Consider the following 20,860-nt stretch of genomic DNA (forward strand, 5'->3'; position numbering starts at 1 on the left):
GGACAGTCCCTTATTCTGGGATTTCTTAAGTCAAGATGGCGTCCAAAACCAGTGCAATCTCCTTAACAGTCTGGATGTTAAGTTAGGGACTGAGCAAAAGGCGCCACATATTTCACTGCTATAAAAATCGGGAGATATGCCTCAGGATAATTTTGTCGGTGGTAAATGTCAAGAAGTGACGAAGGTTTCTCCATATTGTGTTTAAAGAGGACCTGTCGGGGCATTTGGGACACTAAACCACCCACTGGTCCTTATGGACCAGTGGTTTATGGTCCCAAATTGCCCTTTAGTAAGTCTCTCTGTTGGCGTTGTAAATAAAGAAACCTTTATACTTACCTAGAGATGGGTCCAATGAGATGTATCAGACCCATCTCTTGTTCTCCCAGCCCCTTCATAGTAATTAAATGAAGCTGGAGTTGTATACTCCAGCTTCACTGCTGGACTGTGCAGGCAGCACCAGATCCAGGTAGGTATTAATATTTTTTTAGTATTACAGCAGGCACCTGAGGACTTTCTAAATGGCGATTTGGGACACTAAACCACCGGTCCATAAGAACCTGTAGGTGGGTTAGTGTTCCAAATCACCCTGATAGGCCCCTTTTAAAGTTTACAACTTGTGGGCTGTGTGGCGACTGTATATCACCAAAGGCCGAGTATAGGGTAACTTATAAACCCTTCAGCCAGGCATTTAGCGTCGCCTGTATATAACCGGAGGACACGTAGCAGGATATTTGACAGATCACTCCATATAACGGGCCACTGGGTGTTTGAGGGGAATGTGGGAGGCAGAGAATAACATTATTTTTATAACTGTATATAACACAAATCTGTAATATATGTCGATTTTCGGCGACTACTTTCACCCGGAAGCGCTAAGATGACACCCGGAAGTGAGCAGATCGTATTATTGTTTTGACCGGAAGCACGTGCTAAGCTGAAGTCGGATGTCACCGGAGCTCAGCCCGAGGCGGTGACAAGTCTGTGAACGGAAGGAAAGGGGGAGAAGAGGGGTGTGTGATGTCTGTGTGACGTGTTGTATAAGTGAAGTGCGTTGTTGTTATGTGACGTGTTGTATATGTGCGTTGTTGTTATGTGACGTGGCGGTGTGCGCGATAATGTACGTAATGTGATTGTTAGATCTGTTTCCTCCCTGTTTCTCTCTTTTTGTGTGATGAACCATATGTGACATCCTTCAGCCTGCGCTCAGCTTTGTTCAGCAGTTACAATTTGTGACATGGAATTGGGTTATGTAAACATGATGTGACATCCTTGAACACGCTTTCACTCCTGTTCCTCATGTGTTGCTCTTTGTATATTTGATGTGGTGAGTTGATGTGCATGTTATATTTATGTATGTGTTTTATGTGTATGTGACATGATTATTATGCCCTGTCTACTATTCTTTCACCTCTGTCTCATGTGTTTGTATGTTTGATGTGATTTTTATATTATGTTGTGTACATGACATGCAGTGTATATGCCTGCTGTTGCTTCCTCACATGTCTCAGGAGTTGCTCTTTGTATATTTGATGTGTATGTTTTGATATATATATAAAAGGATTGTAATGGCCCATCTACTGTTTTTACTCCTCTGTCTCAGGTGTTGCCCATTGACATCTGCTCTGCTGGCAAGATAAAAACATGGGCGATGTAGAGAGCCCACCCAGCACAGAGGTCCTCGGGTCATCCCCAGTAGACAGTCCTGTGGAGGAGGTGGATCAGAGCCCCAAAGAGCCTCAGTCAGATGCCCAATCTAAACAGGGAAGTACATGGCAGGAGGACTCTGCAGTTCTGGAATGGATGTTGTGTCGCAAGGAAGATGGAAAGTGGGCAATGGGAGACCTGGATCAAGCCCTTCCACAACCAGTCATGTACCATGGTCAGTGCACACCATGTGAGGTTTGACATACAAGACAACCTGCACACAAATGTGTAACATTGTGAGCCGCAAACAAGGTGCCAATGATGGAGGGGGGGGGGATTCCCTGCTCATACACGGGGCAGTGAAAACCAGAGGCTTGTGGATGAGAAGATTATATGTGTGGCTGTGAGCTAGACACTCCAATAATGGCTAGCATTATATTTGTGTGCACCTTTTTTTAACTGTAATCTTAGAGTTCCTCCATTTTTGGATTCTACTCTTTTTGGAAGGACTTGAACATATCTGCTTATTTTTGTACTTTTTTATATTTGTGTGCCTAAGTTTGATTGCCGTGGACTCACCCTGTGCCTTCTCTTACATGTTCAGAGCTCCTTTGGAGAGACTGGCAGGACTTGTCCGATCCTCTTCCCACTGCTGAAAATCAGTTTGACTTTGCTGTCCTGTCCTACAACATACTTTCACAAGACCTGGTAAATGAAAACCAACAGCTCTACCAGCATTGTGAACCCCAAATCCTGCACTGGGACTACCGCTGGCCCAACATCCTCCAAGAGCTGCAGCATTGGGAGGCTGATGTGAGTCAAGATGAGAAACTTGTAGTGGAACTTGTAAGCTGACTCTGTCCCTGTGTGTTTCCATATATCATAACTGATACCTGTAGATAAAAGGTCAGCAATCCCCTTACATGAGTATTGAACACACTGGATAGACTGGACAATTTATAACCATCATAAAATATTTTTGGAGTGTCTTGCTCTGAACCTTTTTCCACATTGCTATGCTTTGATGGTTCTCTTCCCTTCTGCACACTACAGCCTTATTCTTAAATGGTAGTTCTGGGCGTCTTAGACCCCTACCACACTTGCGAGTGTGATGCGCTGAACTCGCAGCGAGTGCTGCCTGGATTGCCCGGCCCAAACGCTGCAAGCCAGGAGATCCAGGCAGCACTTGCTGCGAGTGTGATGTGAGTTCAGTGCATCACACTCGCAAGTGTGGAATGGGCCTTATACTGCTGCTGACTCTGAGTCATTTCTTTAGCATCAGTTGAGAGCCTAGAGGTGATGTGGATAGTGCAGGGATTAGGGTGTGTGAACCTCTGATGTTTAATGCTTATGACTCATGCTTCCTCAGATCCTCTGTCTTCAGGAAGTACAAGATGACCATTACCGGGAACAGGTGCAGCCGAGCCTCAACGCATTGGGTAACATGTCTCCCTGGTGTTTTATGTTACATTCAGAAGTGAGATTTTGCTCAGGACTAGGCCTTTGTCAGTCTATGACTACTATTTATCTGTTTGCTCTTTTAAAAAATCAATAAAAAGTATTCTGATTAAAAAAAAAGTGAGATCTTGTCTGAAGAACAATCTTTGTTACCCCCTACAGGGTACAGCTGTCACTACAAGAGAAGGACAGGCAGGAAGACTGATGGTTGCTGCACCTGCTTCAAAACACAACGCTTCACACTGTTGGCTGAAAGTCATATGGAATTTTTTCGTCCTGCAATTGACGTCTTAAACCGTGACAATGTGGGTCTGGTGCTACTCTTGCAGCCAGTTCTCCCTGAGGGGTTACAAGATGCCAGTACCCTATCTCCACTGTGTGTGGCAAACACTCATCTTCTCTACAATCCTCGCAGAGGAGATATTAAACTTGCACAGCTTGCACTTCTTCTGGCGGAGGTGGAGAAATTATCACGGAATCCTGATGGACCTCGCTACCCAATAATATTGTGTGGAGATCTGAACGCAACCCCAGACTCTCCTCTCTACCAGCTTTTGTATAATGGTGTCTTGAACTACAGTGGTCTGCCTGCTTGGAAGGTGTCAGGGCAGGAGCTGTACTGCACCACCCCCAATCCAAGGCTTCTGCCCTCCCCATTGTGGCCGGACTTCCTGGGTATTAATGGCTTCTGTCAGTATATACCTCAACAGACTGCTCAGATCAAGGGTAAGTATAAATGGGGTGCCATAAAATACTGGAAGCAGTTGCTGAGATTCTAGATCTGAACACTGGTTATAATTCCAATCTTACAACAAGAGGCCATTGAAAATATGAGAGGGACTATTTCATTCTGCCAGTTTTTGAGTTAAAGTTATGTACAGCCTTCCCTATCCGTTTGGGTGACTAAGCACCGCTTGTTTGCTCTTCCACAGCCTTCTCATTAGTGCAGTTTTATAAACCACCTCTAATTATACATTACTTCAAAGTGAATTGTAACAAATATTGACATTGGTCCTTAGTAAGTCAAACATAGGTGTGCACAGTCCATCAGAGTCTGTTTTCAGACATTCATATGGGGTTCTGAGTATGTAGTCCACATATGATGTTGGAAGAATTCCATGTGTAGCTTTTGCTGGTCATCTGAATGCTGAATAAATCCTAAACATCATGCGTGGCTTAACCAACGCGCTCCCACCACCGAGACCTCCACACTTCTCAAGACACAAACAAATGCCTTTGAAATGACTCTATGACAGATTGGATCCACTTTGAAGGACTGTTTGTATGATGAGATCTGTTTTATATACCAGTATTGTGATATGTAGAATTTTCAGGTTTTATCCCCTCATTAGTAACCAGTTTTTTACTGTTGTAGACAGACAAACCTACACTCGGCAGTGCCTTCTAGAGCTTCGCTACTGCAACTATTCCCTCCAACGACCCCAACACCTGGTGATGTTGAAGGGTGTTACAGACAAGAAGCCAGGTAGGTGGCTGAGGAGGGTTAAAGAAGTTGTACAGTTTCAGCAAATAGATTATATTGTTTCTAGATTGGAATTGTGTTACATTTTTCTGTTATGGTTTATGTATCAGTTGCTTATTTTCTAGTTCTTTCTTTCCAGTCATTTTTTGTTTTCTTTCAGTCTAGAAAAATCTGGGGATGTCACAAGGGTGCACCTGTGTGACCAGAAACAGATTTTTATTTACTGGAAGTAAACGGTTTCCTATTTATTCGGATATCAACAGAACAATCAGAAATTAATATGGAAAACTGTCTTTCATCATAAAAACAATAATATTTATTGCCTGCAACTGGAGACCTATTAATGTTATGTGTATTCCATACATTTTGTTCATCCTGTTTGTATCTCCTAGATCCAAAGCGCGAGCCGATCCATGACATCCTGGACAATGGAATACCATCATTCAGGTAAGTACTAGAACTCTCACCATTCCTGTGACTATCAGGAAATAGTTTTTAGTGATACAAATTGTATACAGTAGTGTGCAACAAACTCATTTTACAGCCGCTCATCCAATAATACGATGCGGGTTCTCAGTACTAAGTATCTGGCCTTTTGTATAATTTAAGTAAATTAATGAGCACTCCCCTTTTTTTTTTGCAGTGAAAACAATGAATTTTTATAAGTGGTTAGAAATTATGTGTAATGTTTTGACTAAACATATGCTCTTATCAAACGCTTGATTGTGCAAGTTTTGACCCTCCCCGTTGCCCATGATTTGTATTTACATGATGTTTGTATTCTTTTCCTGTTTGTTCATTATCTATGGATCATATACTTGTAATTTATCTCTCCCTATACCTTATGTACACCAATTAATATATTGTTATATCTTTTGTTATATTCTACTCACTATTTATCTATTTTTTTCCTTCATCACAGTTTTTGATAAAGGCTTATATTTAGCAGTAATGTCACAGATTTCTGACCATTGATAAAAATCATGTTTTAACTGCAAACATAAAAAAGAGTGCCTATTACTTTACATGCAGTGCGCAACAGTTATCATATCTGCTCATTCATTACTATGTATCTTACTGTTATGACCTGGGTATGGGTAATGTTGTATCTATGTGTCTCTCATGTGCCTAACCCTTCCCCCTGCTCTCTCACTTCGGCTTTGAAAACTCCCACCAGAGCCCCTCAGGCTCATTAGCACAATTTTTGATTGATTTTGGAAGGAAGGAGGTCATGGATCACAAATATAAGCAGACTACCACAGTCTCACTGCCTGGATCGATTATCAAGTGCTCCTGGTTTATCAGGTTTGATGGTAGATTTTCTCTAAGTCAGGGCTGCCTGTACTGAGTTGTAATGTAGGATACACTTTATAGACAAATTACTGGGACCCAGCTCTTAATCATTGAGTTCAGATGATTCATCATTTCCATTGCCTCAGGTGCGGCCCTTGCGTTTACAATTATTTGTGAAAGAAGTAGTTCTAAAAAATGTGCACACAGAAGCACTGTATTGTAATAGGTTTTCTGCTTTTGGAGCCTATTTTCCCCGTATTTTAGAATGCAATCTGTGCTGAATTGTCAAAATGTTAAACACTAAAATTTAAGGTTTCATCTGCCTTAGCAAACTGTTTTAAAGTTGTCCATGAAACTGCATAAAATTGTGTCAAGAGGTTTATACTAAGGTGGTGTTGAGAAACTGCTACTTGCATGGTAGAGATGTCATACGACTTTTAAAATGTCACATGTTCTAAATTTGGCACACCAAGCGCAATACAGAAATATGACCAATTTCTAAGTTAGTTACTTGCTGCTGGAGCATGTCGCAGCTACCATTCCAAAAAAAAATTTAAAACATGCCCAGGAAAACTTCTAGAATTCTTGTGATAGATTTAGCACTGCTAGATTACTGCACTGTTAGGCAGTATCTTACTCCAGTTTTTTAGACTGTGTTATGAGCTGTTTAGATGCCACATTGCGGCTTATACAGCTTGATTAATGTGGCAAATGCCATGTTAATGTTTGCAGTTGATATGCACATTAGATTCACTTGAAAAATCAGTAAGAAGAGAAGTTGGAAAAATTCACAAAAAATGCATAAATTTGGTGCAATGCAGCATATGCGACAACTCCCTTCAATGATGCATTTTCCCCATAGTGCATCCTGTAGCCTCCTGACTCAATAACTGCAGTTTGTAACTCCCTCTCATACTTAAAAACAGTGCTCCAGCCAAGATTTCCTAGCCAAGCAGCTTCATGCAGGCCTTGCATCACCAAGCACAGTGACACAAGTGGTAAAGTGCAATGCAACCACTGGTGCAAATTCACACTTCTCTGTTTGGCAAAGACACTCCAAAGTCCTATAGAAAACCCTCTGAGGAGAGTGGAAGCTGTGTTTGCTGCAAGCAGTTGTATCTTCTCCACATTAATGCCTATGGATTTACAATATAATATCATATAAGCACCTGTAGTATAATGTATAAGTGTCCCAATATATTGTAAATGTGAGAAGAGGGAATCCTAAAATAATTTTCTCTTGCAGCTAAAAGAATTGTAACTCCATCTTTGGATGTGACTGGGGTATACAGGGTGCTGGTACTTGGGACCATATGGAGATCTAGATGTAGCAGTTTGTCCAGTTACTTCTGATTGCCATAGAGCTTGCCGTGTGGCATGAAATAAGGCACAAAGGGGATCATAAATGTAACCATGTCTTTTTATGCAGGTCACCGCCCCTTTTACTCCAGCACAATCTAGACCTGACTTCTGTGTACACCCATTTTCTGCCGGCTAAAGGTCGTTTTGAAGTCACCTCTATGACGCTAGGAACAGGCAGCAACGTGGATTACATCTTCTATTCTGCAAAACCCGTTCCTGTACGTGGCAACAAGCATGGTGAGCGCTAAAATTGGCACATTATCTTACGTGTTTGCTGTATTTGTACACTGTGAGCCTCAAACTGTCCCTGTGTCTTCCAGGTTTGAGATTCTACCAAGACACTCAGCTAAAGCTTCTGGGGCGACTGTGTCTTCTGTCTGAGGAAGATTTGTGGGCAGCACAGGGACTCCCAAACCCCTTTTGCTGTTCTGACCACTTGTGTCTTCTGGCTCGATTCAGCCTCGATCAGTCGACAGGGGGTGAGAAGATGTAGATTGCAGGATCTGCTGTTCCTTACTCACAGGACACAGGTTTTATATGGTTCTCTTGCTGGTTTTATGATTGCTGCTGGACTCCTTTTTAAATAGTTAGAGTTAATCTCAGGGGTCTGCTGCACCGTGCGGGAAAGGAACCCTCGGTGATTGCGTGTATAAAGTGTATATAAGAAGCCATTTTAATTTTGAATTCTATGAGCAGGGTGAAAGTGTGCAGACAATGACATTTCAATAAACACCAAAGTGAAAGGACTGGCTGTTCTGCTGCCACGACTCACCACCCACATAAACTAGAGCAGACTGAGCTGATGCCTTTATTAGGGAAGCAAAAGTGTAAAAGGGCATAAATAAGGTGGAAAATGAGCGCCTTTGTGACGTCACTGCATCAATTATCTTATAATGGAGGTGAGAGGAAAAAGTCCTGGTTCCTCATAGGCTGGCACATGTGGCTTGGTGATAAGGCAATCTACAAAGGGTTAATACTGACCAGTAGCCCCTTCCTCAATAGTGGTTACTAATGACCCCCTCTCCTAGGTTCACATTGAGTTGCTAATCTGTTCAGTATTTCTGGGGTAGGGGGTCTTCTGTTGTTGTGATAGGAGGGAAGGTCCAGTTGGCTTAGAGGTTAAAAAAATGCAACTGCCCATTTCATGGATGTCTCTTCAGACCCTGATTTGGTAGCTGCTGAGATCAGGTAAAGATTTTGGGTCCACAGGCTTGTCCCCTGAAGGCCTGGAAAATACAAGCTGCATGTCAGACAGTATTTCTTCCAAGAGATAAATACTCCTCCCCTGCTATGATACTAAATCCAGCATGTCTGCCAGAGGTAGAATACTGCTGCTCAGCACAGTAACTCCTACACAGCACCTTTTGGGTGAAGTCAATCACATCAGCTTTCCTAACAAACTTCCACTGTAATATAGTTTGGTGGCAAGGGTTAATCTCGGGAGATTGTGTAACATAAGGACAATACTGCTATAAGTCTGAGGCACAGTATCAAGATCTGTTTCTCCTTCCTGCTTTAAACTACAGTTTCCCTCCAGTGAGCCACAGTTCTAAACCCTTACTAGAGTTGCTAAGCAGTGTGCTGGAGTCTGGGATAAACCACTTGCCCCTTCAGTAGTTCAGCAAACTGCTGCTCTCCCCTTAGGCTACAATCAGACGACCGCGTGCCCGCCATACTGTAGCACGGCACTCGGGCTGCTCACCCCCGCCTCTCCATAGTGATGCACGGTGCCTTATTCTTGGGAAAGATAGGACATGGCCTACCTTTTTCCCGGGTACGGAACGGTAAGGTGCTGCACCATACTGCTCCATACGGCATGGTGCACCCATTGCCAACCTATGGGGGAGGTATAACCAGCATATATACACTCACCGGCCACTTTATTAGGTACACCATGCTAGTAACGGGTTGGACCCCCATTTGCCTACAGAACTGCCTCAATTCTTCGTGGCATAGATTCAACAAGGTGCTGGAAGCATCCCTCAGAGATTTTGGTCCATATTGACATGATGGCATCAGTTGCCGCAGATTTGTCGGCTGCACATCCATGATGCGAATCTCCCGTTCCACCACATCCCAAAGATGCTCTATTGGATTGAGATCTGGTGACTGTGGAGGCCATTTGAGTACAGTGAACTCATTGTCATGTTCAAGAAACCAGTCTGAGATGATTCCAGCTTTATGACATAGCGCATTATCCTGCCATCAGATGTTGGGTACATTGTGGTCATAAAGGGCTGGACATGGTCAGCAACAATACTCAGGTAAGCTGTGGCGTTGCAACGATGCTCAATTGGTACCAAGGGGCCCAAAGAGTGCCAAGAAAATATTCCCCACACCATGACACCACCACCACCAGCCTGAACCGTTGATACAAGGCAGGATGGATCCATGCTTTCATGTTGTAGACGCCAAATTCTGACCCTACCATCCGAATGTCGCAGCAGAAATCGAGACTCATCAGACCAGGCAACGTTTTTCCAATCTTCTACTGTCCAATTTCGATGAGCTTGTGCAAATTGTAGCCTCAGTTTCTTGTTCTTAGCTGAAAGGAGTGGCACCCGGTGTGGTCTTCTGCTGCTGTAGCCCATCTGCCTCAAACTTCGACGTACTGTGCGTTCAGAGATGCTCTTCTGCCTACCTTGGTTATAACGGGTGGCGATTTGAGTCACTGTTGCCTTTCTATCAGCTCGAACCAGTCTGCCCATTCTCCTCTGACCTCAACAAAGCATTTCCGCCCACAGAACTGCCGCTCACTTTTTTTTTTTTTTTCTTTTTCGGACCATTCTCTGTAAACCCTAGAGATGGTTGTGCATGAAAATCCCAGTAGATCAGCAGTTTCTGAAATACTCCGACCAGCCCTTCTGGCACCAACAACCATGCCACGTTCAAAGGCACTCAAATCACCTTTCTTCCCCATACTGATGCTCGGTTTGAACTGCAGGAGAATGTCTTGACCATGTCTACATGCCTGAATGCATGAGTTGCCACCGTGTGATTGGCTGATTAGAAATTAAGTGTTAACGAGCAGTTGGACAGGTGTACCTAATAAAGTGGCCGGTGAGTGTAAAGTCTCTTTAGAATGTGGACTTTGTATAATCTGCTCATACCAACATATCTACCATGACAAAATCGAGCATGGTAAACCAGAGACACATACTCCTAGATCCAGGTACTGTGACTATGGTAAGGTTCTTACATTTGTTCTCCATGGCCTCCTTTCTTTTAAAATTATGCTAATGAGCCACAAGGACTCTGGGGGCTGTTACCAGAGCCCTGGCAGCAGAGGAGGTTTCGGCAGGAAAAGGGAAGTGCTCCTTGCACAGTCTGACAGCCTGTGAAACTACTGCATGGAATGGCTCTACTAATGCCCCCGCAGAGCCCATATGACTCATTAGAATAATTTTAAAGGTAAATGTTAGAAGGAAGGAGTCTATGAATTACATATAGAAGATTACAAAGTCACAGTGCCGGGAATGTACCCCTGGTTTAACAAGCTTGATTTTTGTAGATTTCCTTTAAGTGTGGCACGGATAGCCCCTATAAAAGTGTCTTAACACTGAATTTTCTATTTTTATGTGGTGCCAACATAATGGAAATATACATATATTATGACCAATGACTTTGATAGAATGAAAGGCTACATGTTACCTTCTCTCTGGCCGCTCCCTGCGCTGTGGACTGGCCTGTCCTCTCTGAGGTGAAGGGGTGACATCCCTTCTTCGTTCTTTAGGAGGTGAAGGGGGTCCCTTGATTATCTACAAAAAATATATATATTTTTAAATAAGTCTCCAAGGGCCCCTGCTTGATGTTTTCCTCTATTTGTTCTCTTTACCCTGAGTCTCATCTCCCTGCTGTGCCGCTCCAGCTCCCGCCGCAGTCCCTCAGCACCCAGTTCTTGCACGTCCAACACTGAGTGTTTCCAATCTATTTGCTCCACACTATGCGGGTCGTGTGACACGTAAGGACCGATCTTTATTTTTCGGAGCGTGTGCCAACAGTGAGCGTAAGCTTCCTGAAAATCTGCCAACAGGTCATTCAGAGTCTTATACCGAAGTGGCTTGTACATCAGATCTTCCCGGCGGCTGATTCCAATCGCTCCAAAATGTCCACCCCAATGCAGACCCAGCACAATGTGCCTGAAGCAGCCACCAGCAAACTGAGTCTTGAAGCTAATGGGAAAGCGCTCAAGGCCAGAGATGCTGTTTGTCAGATATCTAAAGATAAAGACTCAGGAGAACAATAGAGACTTCTGATCAAACCCAAACTTGGCTTGAAAAGAATGAGACCAAAAGGGCGAACTTTAACCCCCCCATCTACACAACCAGAGAATATCTGCCTTTATAAAAAATAAGCAGAGTACATAGCACAGGACTAAACCTTATAACAGATCACAATCTGCAAAGGGGGAATATTTTCGGTGGTCCAGCTCATAAAATGGAACACCCTCATAACCCTTTTTTTTTTTTTTTAAATTCCAATCCTGACCGAAACCATAGATCTGTTGCCCCCTAAGCACCCCAGACAGTTTAGAAGACTACTACACTCTATCTCCCTATACAGGGGAAAGCTGCTGATGACTTGTAAATTAGCTGTCCAGGAGGTCAAGTCTCCAGAGAGAGCATGACTCCTGCACAAGACCTTTGGAGATTCCTCTTCCTTAAAGGGAACCTACCACCACGATTCTACCTATAAAGGTGGATGTAAGGGATGTGAGGATAGCTCTTTTTAGAGCTAATCCTCACGTCCCCGCTAACTTTTAATAAACTTTATTCCCTTAATATGTAAATTTACTTATGCGGCTACTGGGGTGTGGACTAGCCGGGTTACTCCTCCTACCCTGTGTGTGAGGCGCGCAACATCCGACAAGCCGGAGTTCTGCGCATGCGCAGTAGCTCCGGCCTAGGAGCTGTGTCTGCTCAGCCGCGGACCTGCGTTCTGCGCATGCGCAGAACGCCAGCATGTCGGGCGAGGGCGCGCAGCTACGAGGAGCTGTGCGCCGAACACACAGGGTAGGAGGAGTAACGTGGCTACTTGGGCATGGAGTAGCCGTGCCGTGTAGCCTCATGCCTGGCTACTCCACGCCCCAGTAGCCGGACAAGTAAATTTACATATTAAGGGAATAAAGTTTATTAAAAGTTAGCGGGGACGTGAGGATTAGCTCTAAAAAGAGCTATTCTCACGTCCCTTACATCCACCTACCACCCGATCTACCTTTATCGGTAGAATCGTGGTGGTAGGTGCCCTTTAACCTATTTTCTCACCTAGAGTCAGGAAGTAAGAGCTCTACCTGACTTTGCCAATTATGTCCGCCTTGCAGGCGTGTGGAGACTTACAGCCATTGATGCTCCACTGGGGGATTTCTGGGAAATGCGCAAATACGTTTTACATGATGAGATAAGGAAAACATTGCCTTTTAGCTACCTTGTAAGGTAGCATTTATGGGTGACATTTCCGTTTTTGTGGACGTACAGTTTAGAAACTTTGAAAATACTAAAGACATCCTGCCTTACTACAACAGCCTTACTCTGCTGTTTTCATTAGGTTTAATCAGCTGAATATAATCAGCCTGTGAATAACTGGAGGATCAGACATCAATGCTCTCTATTTTCCCCCCCCATGTGTCACTTTGGCGACAACCTAAGCTTCTGTACTCAACACATTTTGTGCTGTGCGGTCTCTTAATATAATATCTGCCACTATAAGGATACATGCCCAAAATTACGGCCTCCAAGCATTTGATGGGTAGAGCTTCCTTTGTCATTTCTTTAGCTAGGTCCATCAACCTAAAAGAAGAGAGAAGATAAGCCGTAAACACATCCCCACGATGGTCCCTGCATATACACATTTTTAATATGCAACTGAAAACATGCAAAGATTATTCTAAAAAGAGTAACCCTCACCCTATAATCTGGTAGTTACTATGGGGCACGTTTACTTACATTGCCGCTTTGAGTTCACACTGCATTGTCCGACTATAATGCACCCTCCTGCGATTCACTAAGATTGTGTGCCTGATATCATGAATGTTTCTTTTTAGTGGTTTAACTAAGTGCTTGGGCTTGTGACACAATCTGAAAGTTAAATCCTGCGCTCCGTCCGAATCAGTTGGACAGTCCGACGGCACGCCGCCCAGTTTGTGTCCCATGGAAGCCAGCAAAGCTGTGCCAAAAAAAGTTTGCATGCGCCACAATCCCAGCGCAGACACTTCTTAAATACCTGTGCAAGCTGTGTAATCCCCAAAAAAGGTGCACAGTCCAACAAGTACAGGGCACAACCATTAGTAAATGAGCACCTACACTCACCGGCCACTTTATTAGGTACACCATGCTAGTAACGGGTTGGACCCCCTTTTGCCTTCAGAACTGCCTCAATTCTTCGTGGCGTAGATTCAACAAGGTGCTGGAAGCATTCCTCAGAGATTTTGGTCCATATTGACATGATGGCATCACACAGTTGCCGCAGATTTGTCGGCTGCACATCCATGATGCGAATCTCCCGTTCCACCACATCCCAAAGATGCTCTATTGGATTGAGATCTGGTGACTGTGGAGGCCATTTGAGTACAGTGACCTCATTGTCATGTTCAAGAAACCAGTCTGAGATGATTCCAGCTTTATGACATAGCGCATTATCCTGCCATCAGATGTTGGGTACATTGTGGTCATAAAGGGCTGGACATGGTCAGCAACAATACTCAGGTAGGCTGTGGCGTTGCAACGATGCTCAATTGGTACCAAGGGGCCCAAAGAGTGCCAAGAAAATATTCCCCACACCATGACACCACCACCACCAGCCCGAACCGTTGATACAAGGCAGAATGGATCCATGCTTTCATGTTGTTGACGCCAAATTCTGACCCTACCATCCGAATGTCGCAGCAGAAATTGAGACTCATCAGACCAGGCAACGTTTTTCCAATCTTCTACTGTCCAATTTCGATGATCTTGTGCAAATTGTAGCCTCAGTTTCTTGTTCTTAGCTGAAAGGAGTGGCACCCGGTGTGGTCTTCTGCTGCTGTAGCCCATCTGCCTCAAACTTCGACGTACTGTGCGTTCAGAGATGCTCTTCTGCCTTCCTTGGTTGTAACGGGTGGCAATTTGAGTCACTGTTGCCTTTGTATCAGCTCGAACCAGTCTGCCCATTCTCCTCTGACCTCTGGCATCAATAAGGCATTTCAGCCCCCAGAACTGCTGCTCACTGGATGTTTTTTCTTTTTCGGACCATTCTCTGTAAACCCTAGAGATGGTTGTGCGTGAAAATCCCAGTAGATCAGCAGTTTCTGAAATACTCCGACCAGCCCTTCTGGCACCAACAACCATGCCACGTTCAAAGGCACTCAAATCACCTTTCTTCCCCATACTGATGCTCGGTTTGAACTGCAGGAGAATGTCTTGACCATGTCTACATGCCTAAATGCACTGAGTTGCCACCATGTGATTGGCTGATTAGAAATTAAGTTTTAACGAGCAGTTGTTCAGGTGTACCTAATAAAGTGGCCGGTGAGTATATGTCTAATAACTTTCTTGGAGATGTTCCCCATTCTGTATCACCTACCCAGTGAGTGGCCTTGTCTTCTTGATCTCAAAGAACTGAGTTCCTGTATGATTGTATCTGATCCGTTAGTTAAGGTTATAACCAGGCAGAGGTCCCTATCCCAGGTCTCCTGAGTGTGAAGATTCAATTTTTTTTTTGAGGTTTTGTATCTTTTCAGGGCAATTTACAGCATATGGCCAGTTTCACACAGCAGTAGTGTGTATCCTTATTTGTGTATAATCAACGTTTATTAGAAGAAAAAAAAAGAACAAAATAAGAGAAAATAGGCAAGAAATCAATTGCACAATACGACTGATCACGCAGGATCAAATATTGCATCAGGTAGGCAGGCATATTGGAGGTAAAAGCATAAATTCTAAACATGGAACATGAACGAGATACCCCAAAAAGCTGTTACAAGTGGGTGATCGTCACAGTATGTCGGTAAATTAGCAGAAACATTAAAGATGTAGAAGGACAAAGGGGACACACACACATGGAGGAAACACATAAGACTGGGGTGCAGACTATGAGAGAAAGAGGTCTTGGAATTTCTGGGAACTTTGATATGTGTCCTATGGGAGCCATGACGTAATGATCTTATCCGGGTCTGCCGAGTTGTTGGCCACCATCTCCTCCATTCTACGGATGAAACTGAGCTCTTGGAGCCACTTGATCACTGTAGGGGGCTCTTCCAATGTCTTGGAATCACAGTATGTGCCGCAGCTAAAAAGTGACGGAGGAGGCCTTTTTTTTTTAGAGGAGATGGAATCAGGTCGAATCGACAGCAAGGCTGTAAGAGGCGATGGGGCGACCCTCCTCCCAGTAACCTGATATGTATCAAAGACATTATTCCAGAAAGGCTGGAGCAGTGAGCAGCTCCACCAAATATGAAGTAGGGTACCCACATTCACACCACACCACCAAAATACATCGGAGACCTCAGGGAAGATCCTATGAAGTTGAGAGGGGCCTCTCTACCATTTGGACAATATTTTATAATTCTTTTCCTGGGCACTACAAGGAATCTGCATCTTATGTGAGAAGAGGAAGGATTTTTTTAAACTGTACTGTACAGGTGAGTTATTGGCTCACAAAAACTTATGTAACAATTGATGAAATAACGGATGTAAACTGGTCCTAATAAAAATCTGCTAAGAGCTGCTGGTCACAGGATAGTAGTGGGTGTAGCAGGGGCTCCCTTAAATCATGTAAAGTTAATCAACCTTTTTGTTTGAAAAATGACTAAAGAAGTGATATATTGTCTTTCAAGAATTATTTTTATTTCCTGATGTTGTAAAAGGGAAAGCGTTATCAGAAAGTGACCATTTTTTACCCCCAGACAAAATACATAGCAGTACAATCGACAATGGGGGGAGATTTATCAGAAGTTTCTGAGAACAAAACTGTTCTTGTTGCCTTTGGAAATCAATCAGAGCTCAGCTTCCATTTTATAAATTGATGTGGGAAAAAGATAGCTGAGCTCTGATTGGTTGCTAAAAAACAGTTCTGTTCTCAGATAGATCTTTCCTAATATATATATAGAAAACACTATGATTGCCTCCACCACTGGCAATAGATGATGTCACAGCTACCTCGCATCTGCACAGAGCATGTCTAAAAATATTTTTAGCTGTCTACGGCCAAGAATATCACTACATACTGATAACAGAGCAAAACAAAATGACTGCCCCAATAAGAATATAAAAGAAAAAATCTACAGCAAAAAAATAGACAAATGTGATATTTTGTCATTTGGATTAGCGAGTCAAAACAATAAAGTTATATATCCTTTAACAGTATGTTGAGTCTGAAATGTTTATTAAAGGGGTTGGCCACTTTTCAATAAATCTGTTCCATTAGACATACCTCTGCATGTATATGTACCTCTGTATCTTTGCCTCCTTTGAGAGTTTTGGCCTTTCCCTGTTCTCACCATGCTGCCCATATATATATATATATATATATATATATATATATATATATATATATATATATACACACACACACACACACACACACAACTTCCTGTCTCTCACTCCTTTAGTCTGTCCTAATGGCATCACCCACTGTGCCTCTTTCTCTACTGTCTCTCACTCCTTTAGTCCCTCCTAATGGCATCACCCACTGTGCCTCTTTCTCTCCTGTCTCACTCCTTTAGTCCCTCCTAATGGCATCACCCACTGTGCCTCTTTCTCTACTGTCTCTCACTCCTTTAGTCCCTCCTAATGGCATCACCCACTGTGCCTCTTTCTCTCCTGTCTCACTCCTTTAGTCCCTCCTAATGGCATCACCCACTGTGCCTCTTTCTCTACTGTCTCTCACTCCTTTAGTCCCTCCTAATGGCATCACCCACTGTTCCTCTTTCTCTCCTGTTTCTCACTCCTTTAGTCCCTCCTAATGGCATCACCCACTGTGCCTCTTTCTCTCCTGTCTCTCACTCCTTTAGTCCCTCCTAATGGCATCACCCACTGTGCCTCTTTCTCTGTCTCTCACTCCTTTAGTCCGTCCTAATGGCATCACCCACTGTGCCTCTTTCTCTCCTGTCTCTCACTCCTTTAGTCCGTCCTAATGGCATCACCCACTGTGCCTCTTTCTCTCACAGTCCATCCTCACGGACAGAGGGAGAGGGGAGGGGGCAAAGTAGGAGGAGTCATAACATCCTGGTGCAGTTCCCTCCTATTCATCAGTGCACAGGCATGTAAACAAAGATCCACAGAGAGTTAGTATCGGGGATGATGACTCAATTATTAAGGCAGTAAAAACACATGGGAAATTATGTAAAAGAGTGACCAACCCCTTTAACATCTATGGGAAAGTTTCATAGATTTTCTGTCTAATCAGGGCAGAGGTATAAGTGGGCAAGGGGAGTATGTAGGTTGTGTTGCCTATAATGTGAATAGCTAATTCATTAACAGGAGTTTTGCTTAAAAGGGGTTTTCCCACAAACAAAAGTTAGGGCCTAATTTGCTGATCAGTGGGGGTCTCGGAGATGAGACCCCACAGATCATGAAAACGAGGGGCCCTATGTACCTCGGTTGGACCCCTCATTGCTCCGTCAAACAAATGAGGCAGACGGCCGCACTTGGCTGTTCTGCTCCATTACTCTGAAGGAGCGACGAGGGGTCCAACGCAGGTACTGTGGGGGTCTCATCACTCAGACCTCCCACTAATCAGCAAGTTAGGCCCTATCCATGGGATACTTGCGTTTGTGGGAAAACCGCTTTAATTTTAATTCTGGCGATAAGGACAATCAAATAAAAAAGATAAAGAGACACATAAATAGAGACAGAGGTGGTAAAGGATACTGCAACTCTCGGATGTACTTCTGCACGGCCTCCACACGCTCTGGAATAGAGGATCCGGACGTCAGTGCTGGCACTGGTGGGATTGGCACCTGTGGTTGAATGTGAGAATCAGCATTAGGTCCACACTCATACCAGGGCCAATGTACTTCTGTCACCAGCAGATTCTATTCGTATTCGTTGAACACTTACCCGGGGAAGTTCTACAGCACTTCGGATAGACTTGACAAGGTTGTCACCATCCGGATGAGTCCGTGCAACGAATCCCCACATCCGTTCCCATGTGGGTCCGTCTATAGGGAGTCCACCCCTATTCACATAAAATGGGACTCCTCCGTCTTCGTCGACAGTACCATTGTGAAGTCCCTCAGACATTCCTGAGCCACCCACCTGTTAGCAGCTGCTACACAAACCCAGCCAGGACCGCTGTCCCCACACATCACTCCCCACTTCTTCTAGCTGGGCCCCAAAACTTGTGACTGAAACCCATTAACTGGATATGAACTTTCCACACTTATTCATAGCTGTGGCCTCAATACAGCAGCCCCCTTCCCTTTATGGAGACCCCTCACACACGGAGCAAATGACCCTATTCATACAGCAGATGGGACCCCAAAACTAAGCAGGGACACTATTCTTTGATGCTCAATAGAAACCTCATTTCTCCCTATTTCTGCAACCCCAACATTGAGCAGCCCATCTATTCTTGGCTGACTTTATCCCAGTGACACAACATGCAAAGCTGTACCTGTAATCCAGGGACCCAACACGGTAGCCCTCTCTTTCCTTGCACCCCCAATAAAACAGCACCGCTATTCTCGAGCACCGCTATTCTCGGGACCCCATACACCCAGCAGCACCGCTATTCTCGAGACCCCACACACCCAGGAGCACCGCTATTCTCCGGACCCCACACACCCAGCAGCACCGCTATTCTCCGGACCCCACACACCCAGCAGCACCGCTATACTCGGGACCCCACACACCCAGCAGCACCGCTATTCTCCGGACCCCACACACCCAGCAGTACCGCTATTCTCCGGACCCCACACACCCAGCAGCACCGCTATTCTCCGGACCCCACACACCCAGCAGCACCGCTATACTCGGGACCCCACACACCCAGCAGCACCGCTATTCTCGAGACCCCACACACCCAGGAGCACCGCTATTCTCCGGACCCCACACACCCAGCAGCACCGCAATTCTCCGCACCAAACACACCCAGCAGCACCGCTATTCTCCGGACCCCACACACCCAGCAGCACCGCTATTGTTGGGACCCCACACACCCAGCAGCACCGCTATTGTTGGGACCCTGCACACAAAGCCCCCGATCATCAGGAGGAGCCGCCCTGTCACAGCTGGATCATCATTAACCCTTAAGGTGCTGGCGGGGGCCCGGGGTTCCGTTATTTCGAGCTGCTCTTCAAAGATTCCTCGAACTGACAGTGTTAAAAATCAGCAGCCAATCACACTGTCTGTGATGCCACGTAACGGGAACCAATCAGAAACCGGTAGCGAACAGGCGGAGCCATGTACTGATAAGGTCTCATCTCGGATGCTGTTGCTCCTGGTAGGTTTTATGACGCAAGTATCACGTGGTTTGGTGCGGTCACATGATGTCTCTCACCAATTTCATGCTCTTCAGTGCTAAACTAGGAGAGGGATGTGGGTTGGCGATGCACGGGGTGTGTCCGGATTTTAGGAGAACTCAGGACAGTCATACATAGGGGCAGCTGACCTGTTACTATCATGCTTGTGGTAGGCTCAAACTATTCCTGAGAGACAAACAGAAGACGTGGTTGATATTGTTCACAAATGGCACCGAGTCCGGGCGAGGCAAAAAGAAAAGGCGCCAGGGCCAGACAGCATATATACTGCAAAGAGGTGAAATATGGCCCAGAGCCTGCTCTGTTTGCTGCGTAACTCCCTGACAAGGAAGAACTGAAAGGCATCTAGGAAAAGAAAGAGAAAGTGGAATAAAGTCTGAAAAAGGCTCAAAACAAGTGGCTGATGTGGGCACACGTTCGTGTAGATGTACCCTAAATCACAGCCACATGATGACTGTTTGGGGCACGGTCACATGTTGCCTTTTGGTTGCGTTTTAATTGCATTTTGAAACCCATTATAACAGCTGAGTAGAGGTGATTCGCCTAATTACATTTACAAAACACAGTGTAAACACAACCAAAATGCACTGTGTGACCGAGCCCTCAGAGATTTTATCCAGGGCTCCAACAACCTCCCTCAGTTGTAAGGTGATCTCCAAATTAGCAGAGAAAAAGAAAGTTTTCACATACCTTGGCTTGTCCTGAGGTGGTGGAGGCTCCTATAACTGGAGTGCACACGTGTAACTGGCTTTATGCATGTAGGATCCAAAAAAGGAAGAGTTCCATAGCCGAAACGTGTAGGTGTTTGGACCTACTTGAACACCATGTACAATTTTTAATGATGACTAAATAAAGGAAAGAAATATTGTTTTATCTGGATGTGCTACGGAACATTTGGCTCTCCAAATTAATTGTTACAAGGGAGGATAAGAAGGCTGACGGTACCAGGTAACTGCGCTCAATCACTCTTTATTCAAGTAACACAGCCTTGTATATAGAAAACAGAAATACTTTTGCGTAACAGGAGGTGCCAACTGATTTCATGGCAGCCCTGGGGTCCTATGAAGGTCCTGAGGGTTGCTCGCAATAAGTGCCTGTTAGATCGTGCTTTCAGCGTTCTTTTTTTCAGGAGACTACTGGGACTAGGGGAAAATCTGTGTATTTGG

General features: G+C 44.6%; 2 protein-coding genes across 5 annotated transcripts; one reads left to right on the forward strand and one right to left on the reverse strand.

The window, feature by feature from the left end:
- The first annotated feature begins 857 nt into the window (after positions 1 to 857).
- Positions 858 to 7,986, forward strand: ANGEL1 (angel homolog 1). Of its 4 annotated transcripts, none has more exons than XM_072116811.1 (9): positions 858 to 977; positions 1,601 to 1,879; positions 2,249 to 2,457; positions 3,014 to 3,083; positions 3,265 to 3,828; positions 4,478 to 4,588; positions 4,978 to 5,032; positions 7,308 to 7,477; positions 7,561 to 7,986. In XM_072116811.1, exons 2-9 carry the CDS (start codon positions 1,642 to 1,644, stop codon positions 7,731 to 7,733), a joined length of 1,590 nt encoding a protein of 529 aa, XP_071972912.1. In that variant the 5' UTR covers positions 858 to 977; positions 1,601 to 1,641; the 3' UTR covers positions 7,734 to 7,986. The 4 variants fall into 4 exon arrangements, with proteins under 4 accessions (XP_071972912.1, XP_071972911.1, XP_071972914.1 ...); XM_072116810.1 differs by having other exon boundaries at positions 865 to 1,010; XM_072116813.1 differs by lacking the exon at positions 858 to 977 and adding an exon at positions 1,093 to 1,117.
- Positions 7,987 to 8,034: 48 nt separating this feature from the next.
- VASH1 (vasohibin 1) lies at positions 8,035 to 19,670 on the reverse strand. The gene is made up of 7 exons (XM_072116814.1): positions 18,274 to 19,670; positions 18,085 to 18,173; positions 14,798 to 14,854; positions 12,952 to 13,026; positions 11,076 to 11,457; positions 10,892 to 10,998; positions 8,035 to 8,466 (listed from the first exon to the last, which is right to left on the reverse strand). The coding sequence occupies exons 1-7, from the start codon at positions 18,454 to 18,456 to the stop codon at positions 8,397 to 8,399; spliced, it is 963 nt and encodes a 320-aa protein (XP_071972915.1). The 5' UTR covers positions 18,457 to 19,670; the 3' UTR covers positions 8,035 to 8,396.
- Positions 19,671 to 20,860: the final 1,190 nt, after the last annotated feature.

This window comes from Engystomops pustulosus, chromosome 7, assembly GCF_040894005.1.
Source record: "Engystomops pustulosus chromosome 7, aEngPut4.maternal, whole genome shotgun sequence".
Classification (NCBI taxonomy): Eukaryota; Metazoa; Chordata; class Amphibia; order Anura; family Leptodactylidae; genus Engystomops; species Engystomops pustulosus.

Bases quoted from the DNA above. Each gene is read 5' to 3' on its own strand.
- VASH1 (XM_072116814.1), bottom strand. From the start codon at position 18,456: ATGTCTGAGGGACTTCACAATGGTACTGTCGACGAAGACGGAGGAGTC. The intron at 13,027-14,797 runs GTAGGTGATACA...CTCTTCTTTTAG, and splicing joins AAGACAAGGCCACTCACTGG to GTTGATGGACCTAGCTAAAG. The intron at 8,467-10,891 runs GTAACATGTAGC...TGTATTTTCCAG, and splicing joins AGGGAGCGGCCAGAGAGAAG to GCCTTCAGGGGACAAGCCTG.
- ANGEL1 (XM_072116811.1), top strand. From the start codon at position 1,642: ATGGGCGATGTAGAGAGCCCACCCAGCACAGAGGTCCTCGGGTCATCC. The intron at 2,458-3,013 runs GTGAGTCAAGAT...ATGCTTCCTCAG, and splicing joins TGCAGCATTGGGAGGCTGAT to ATCCTCTGTCTTCAGGAAGT. The intron at 7,478-7,560 runs GTGAGCGCTAAA...TGTGTCTTCCAG, and splicing joins TGTACGTGGCAACAAGCATG to GTTTGAGATTCTACCAAGAC.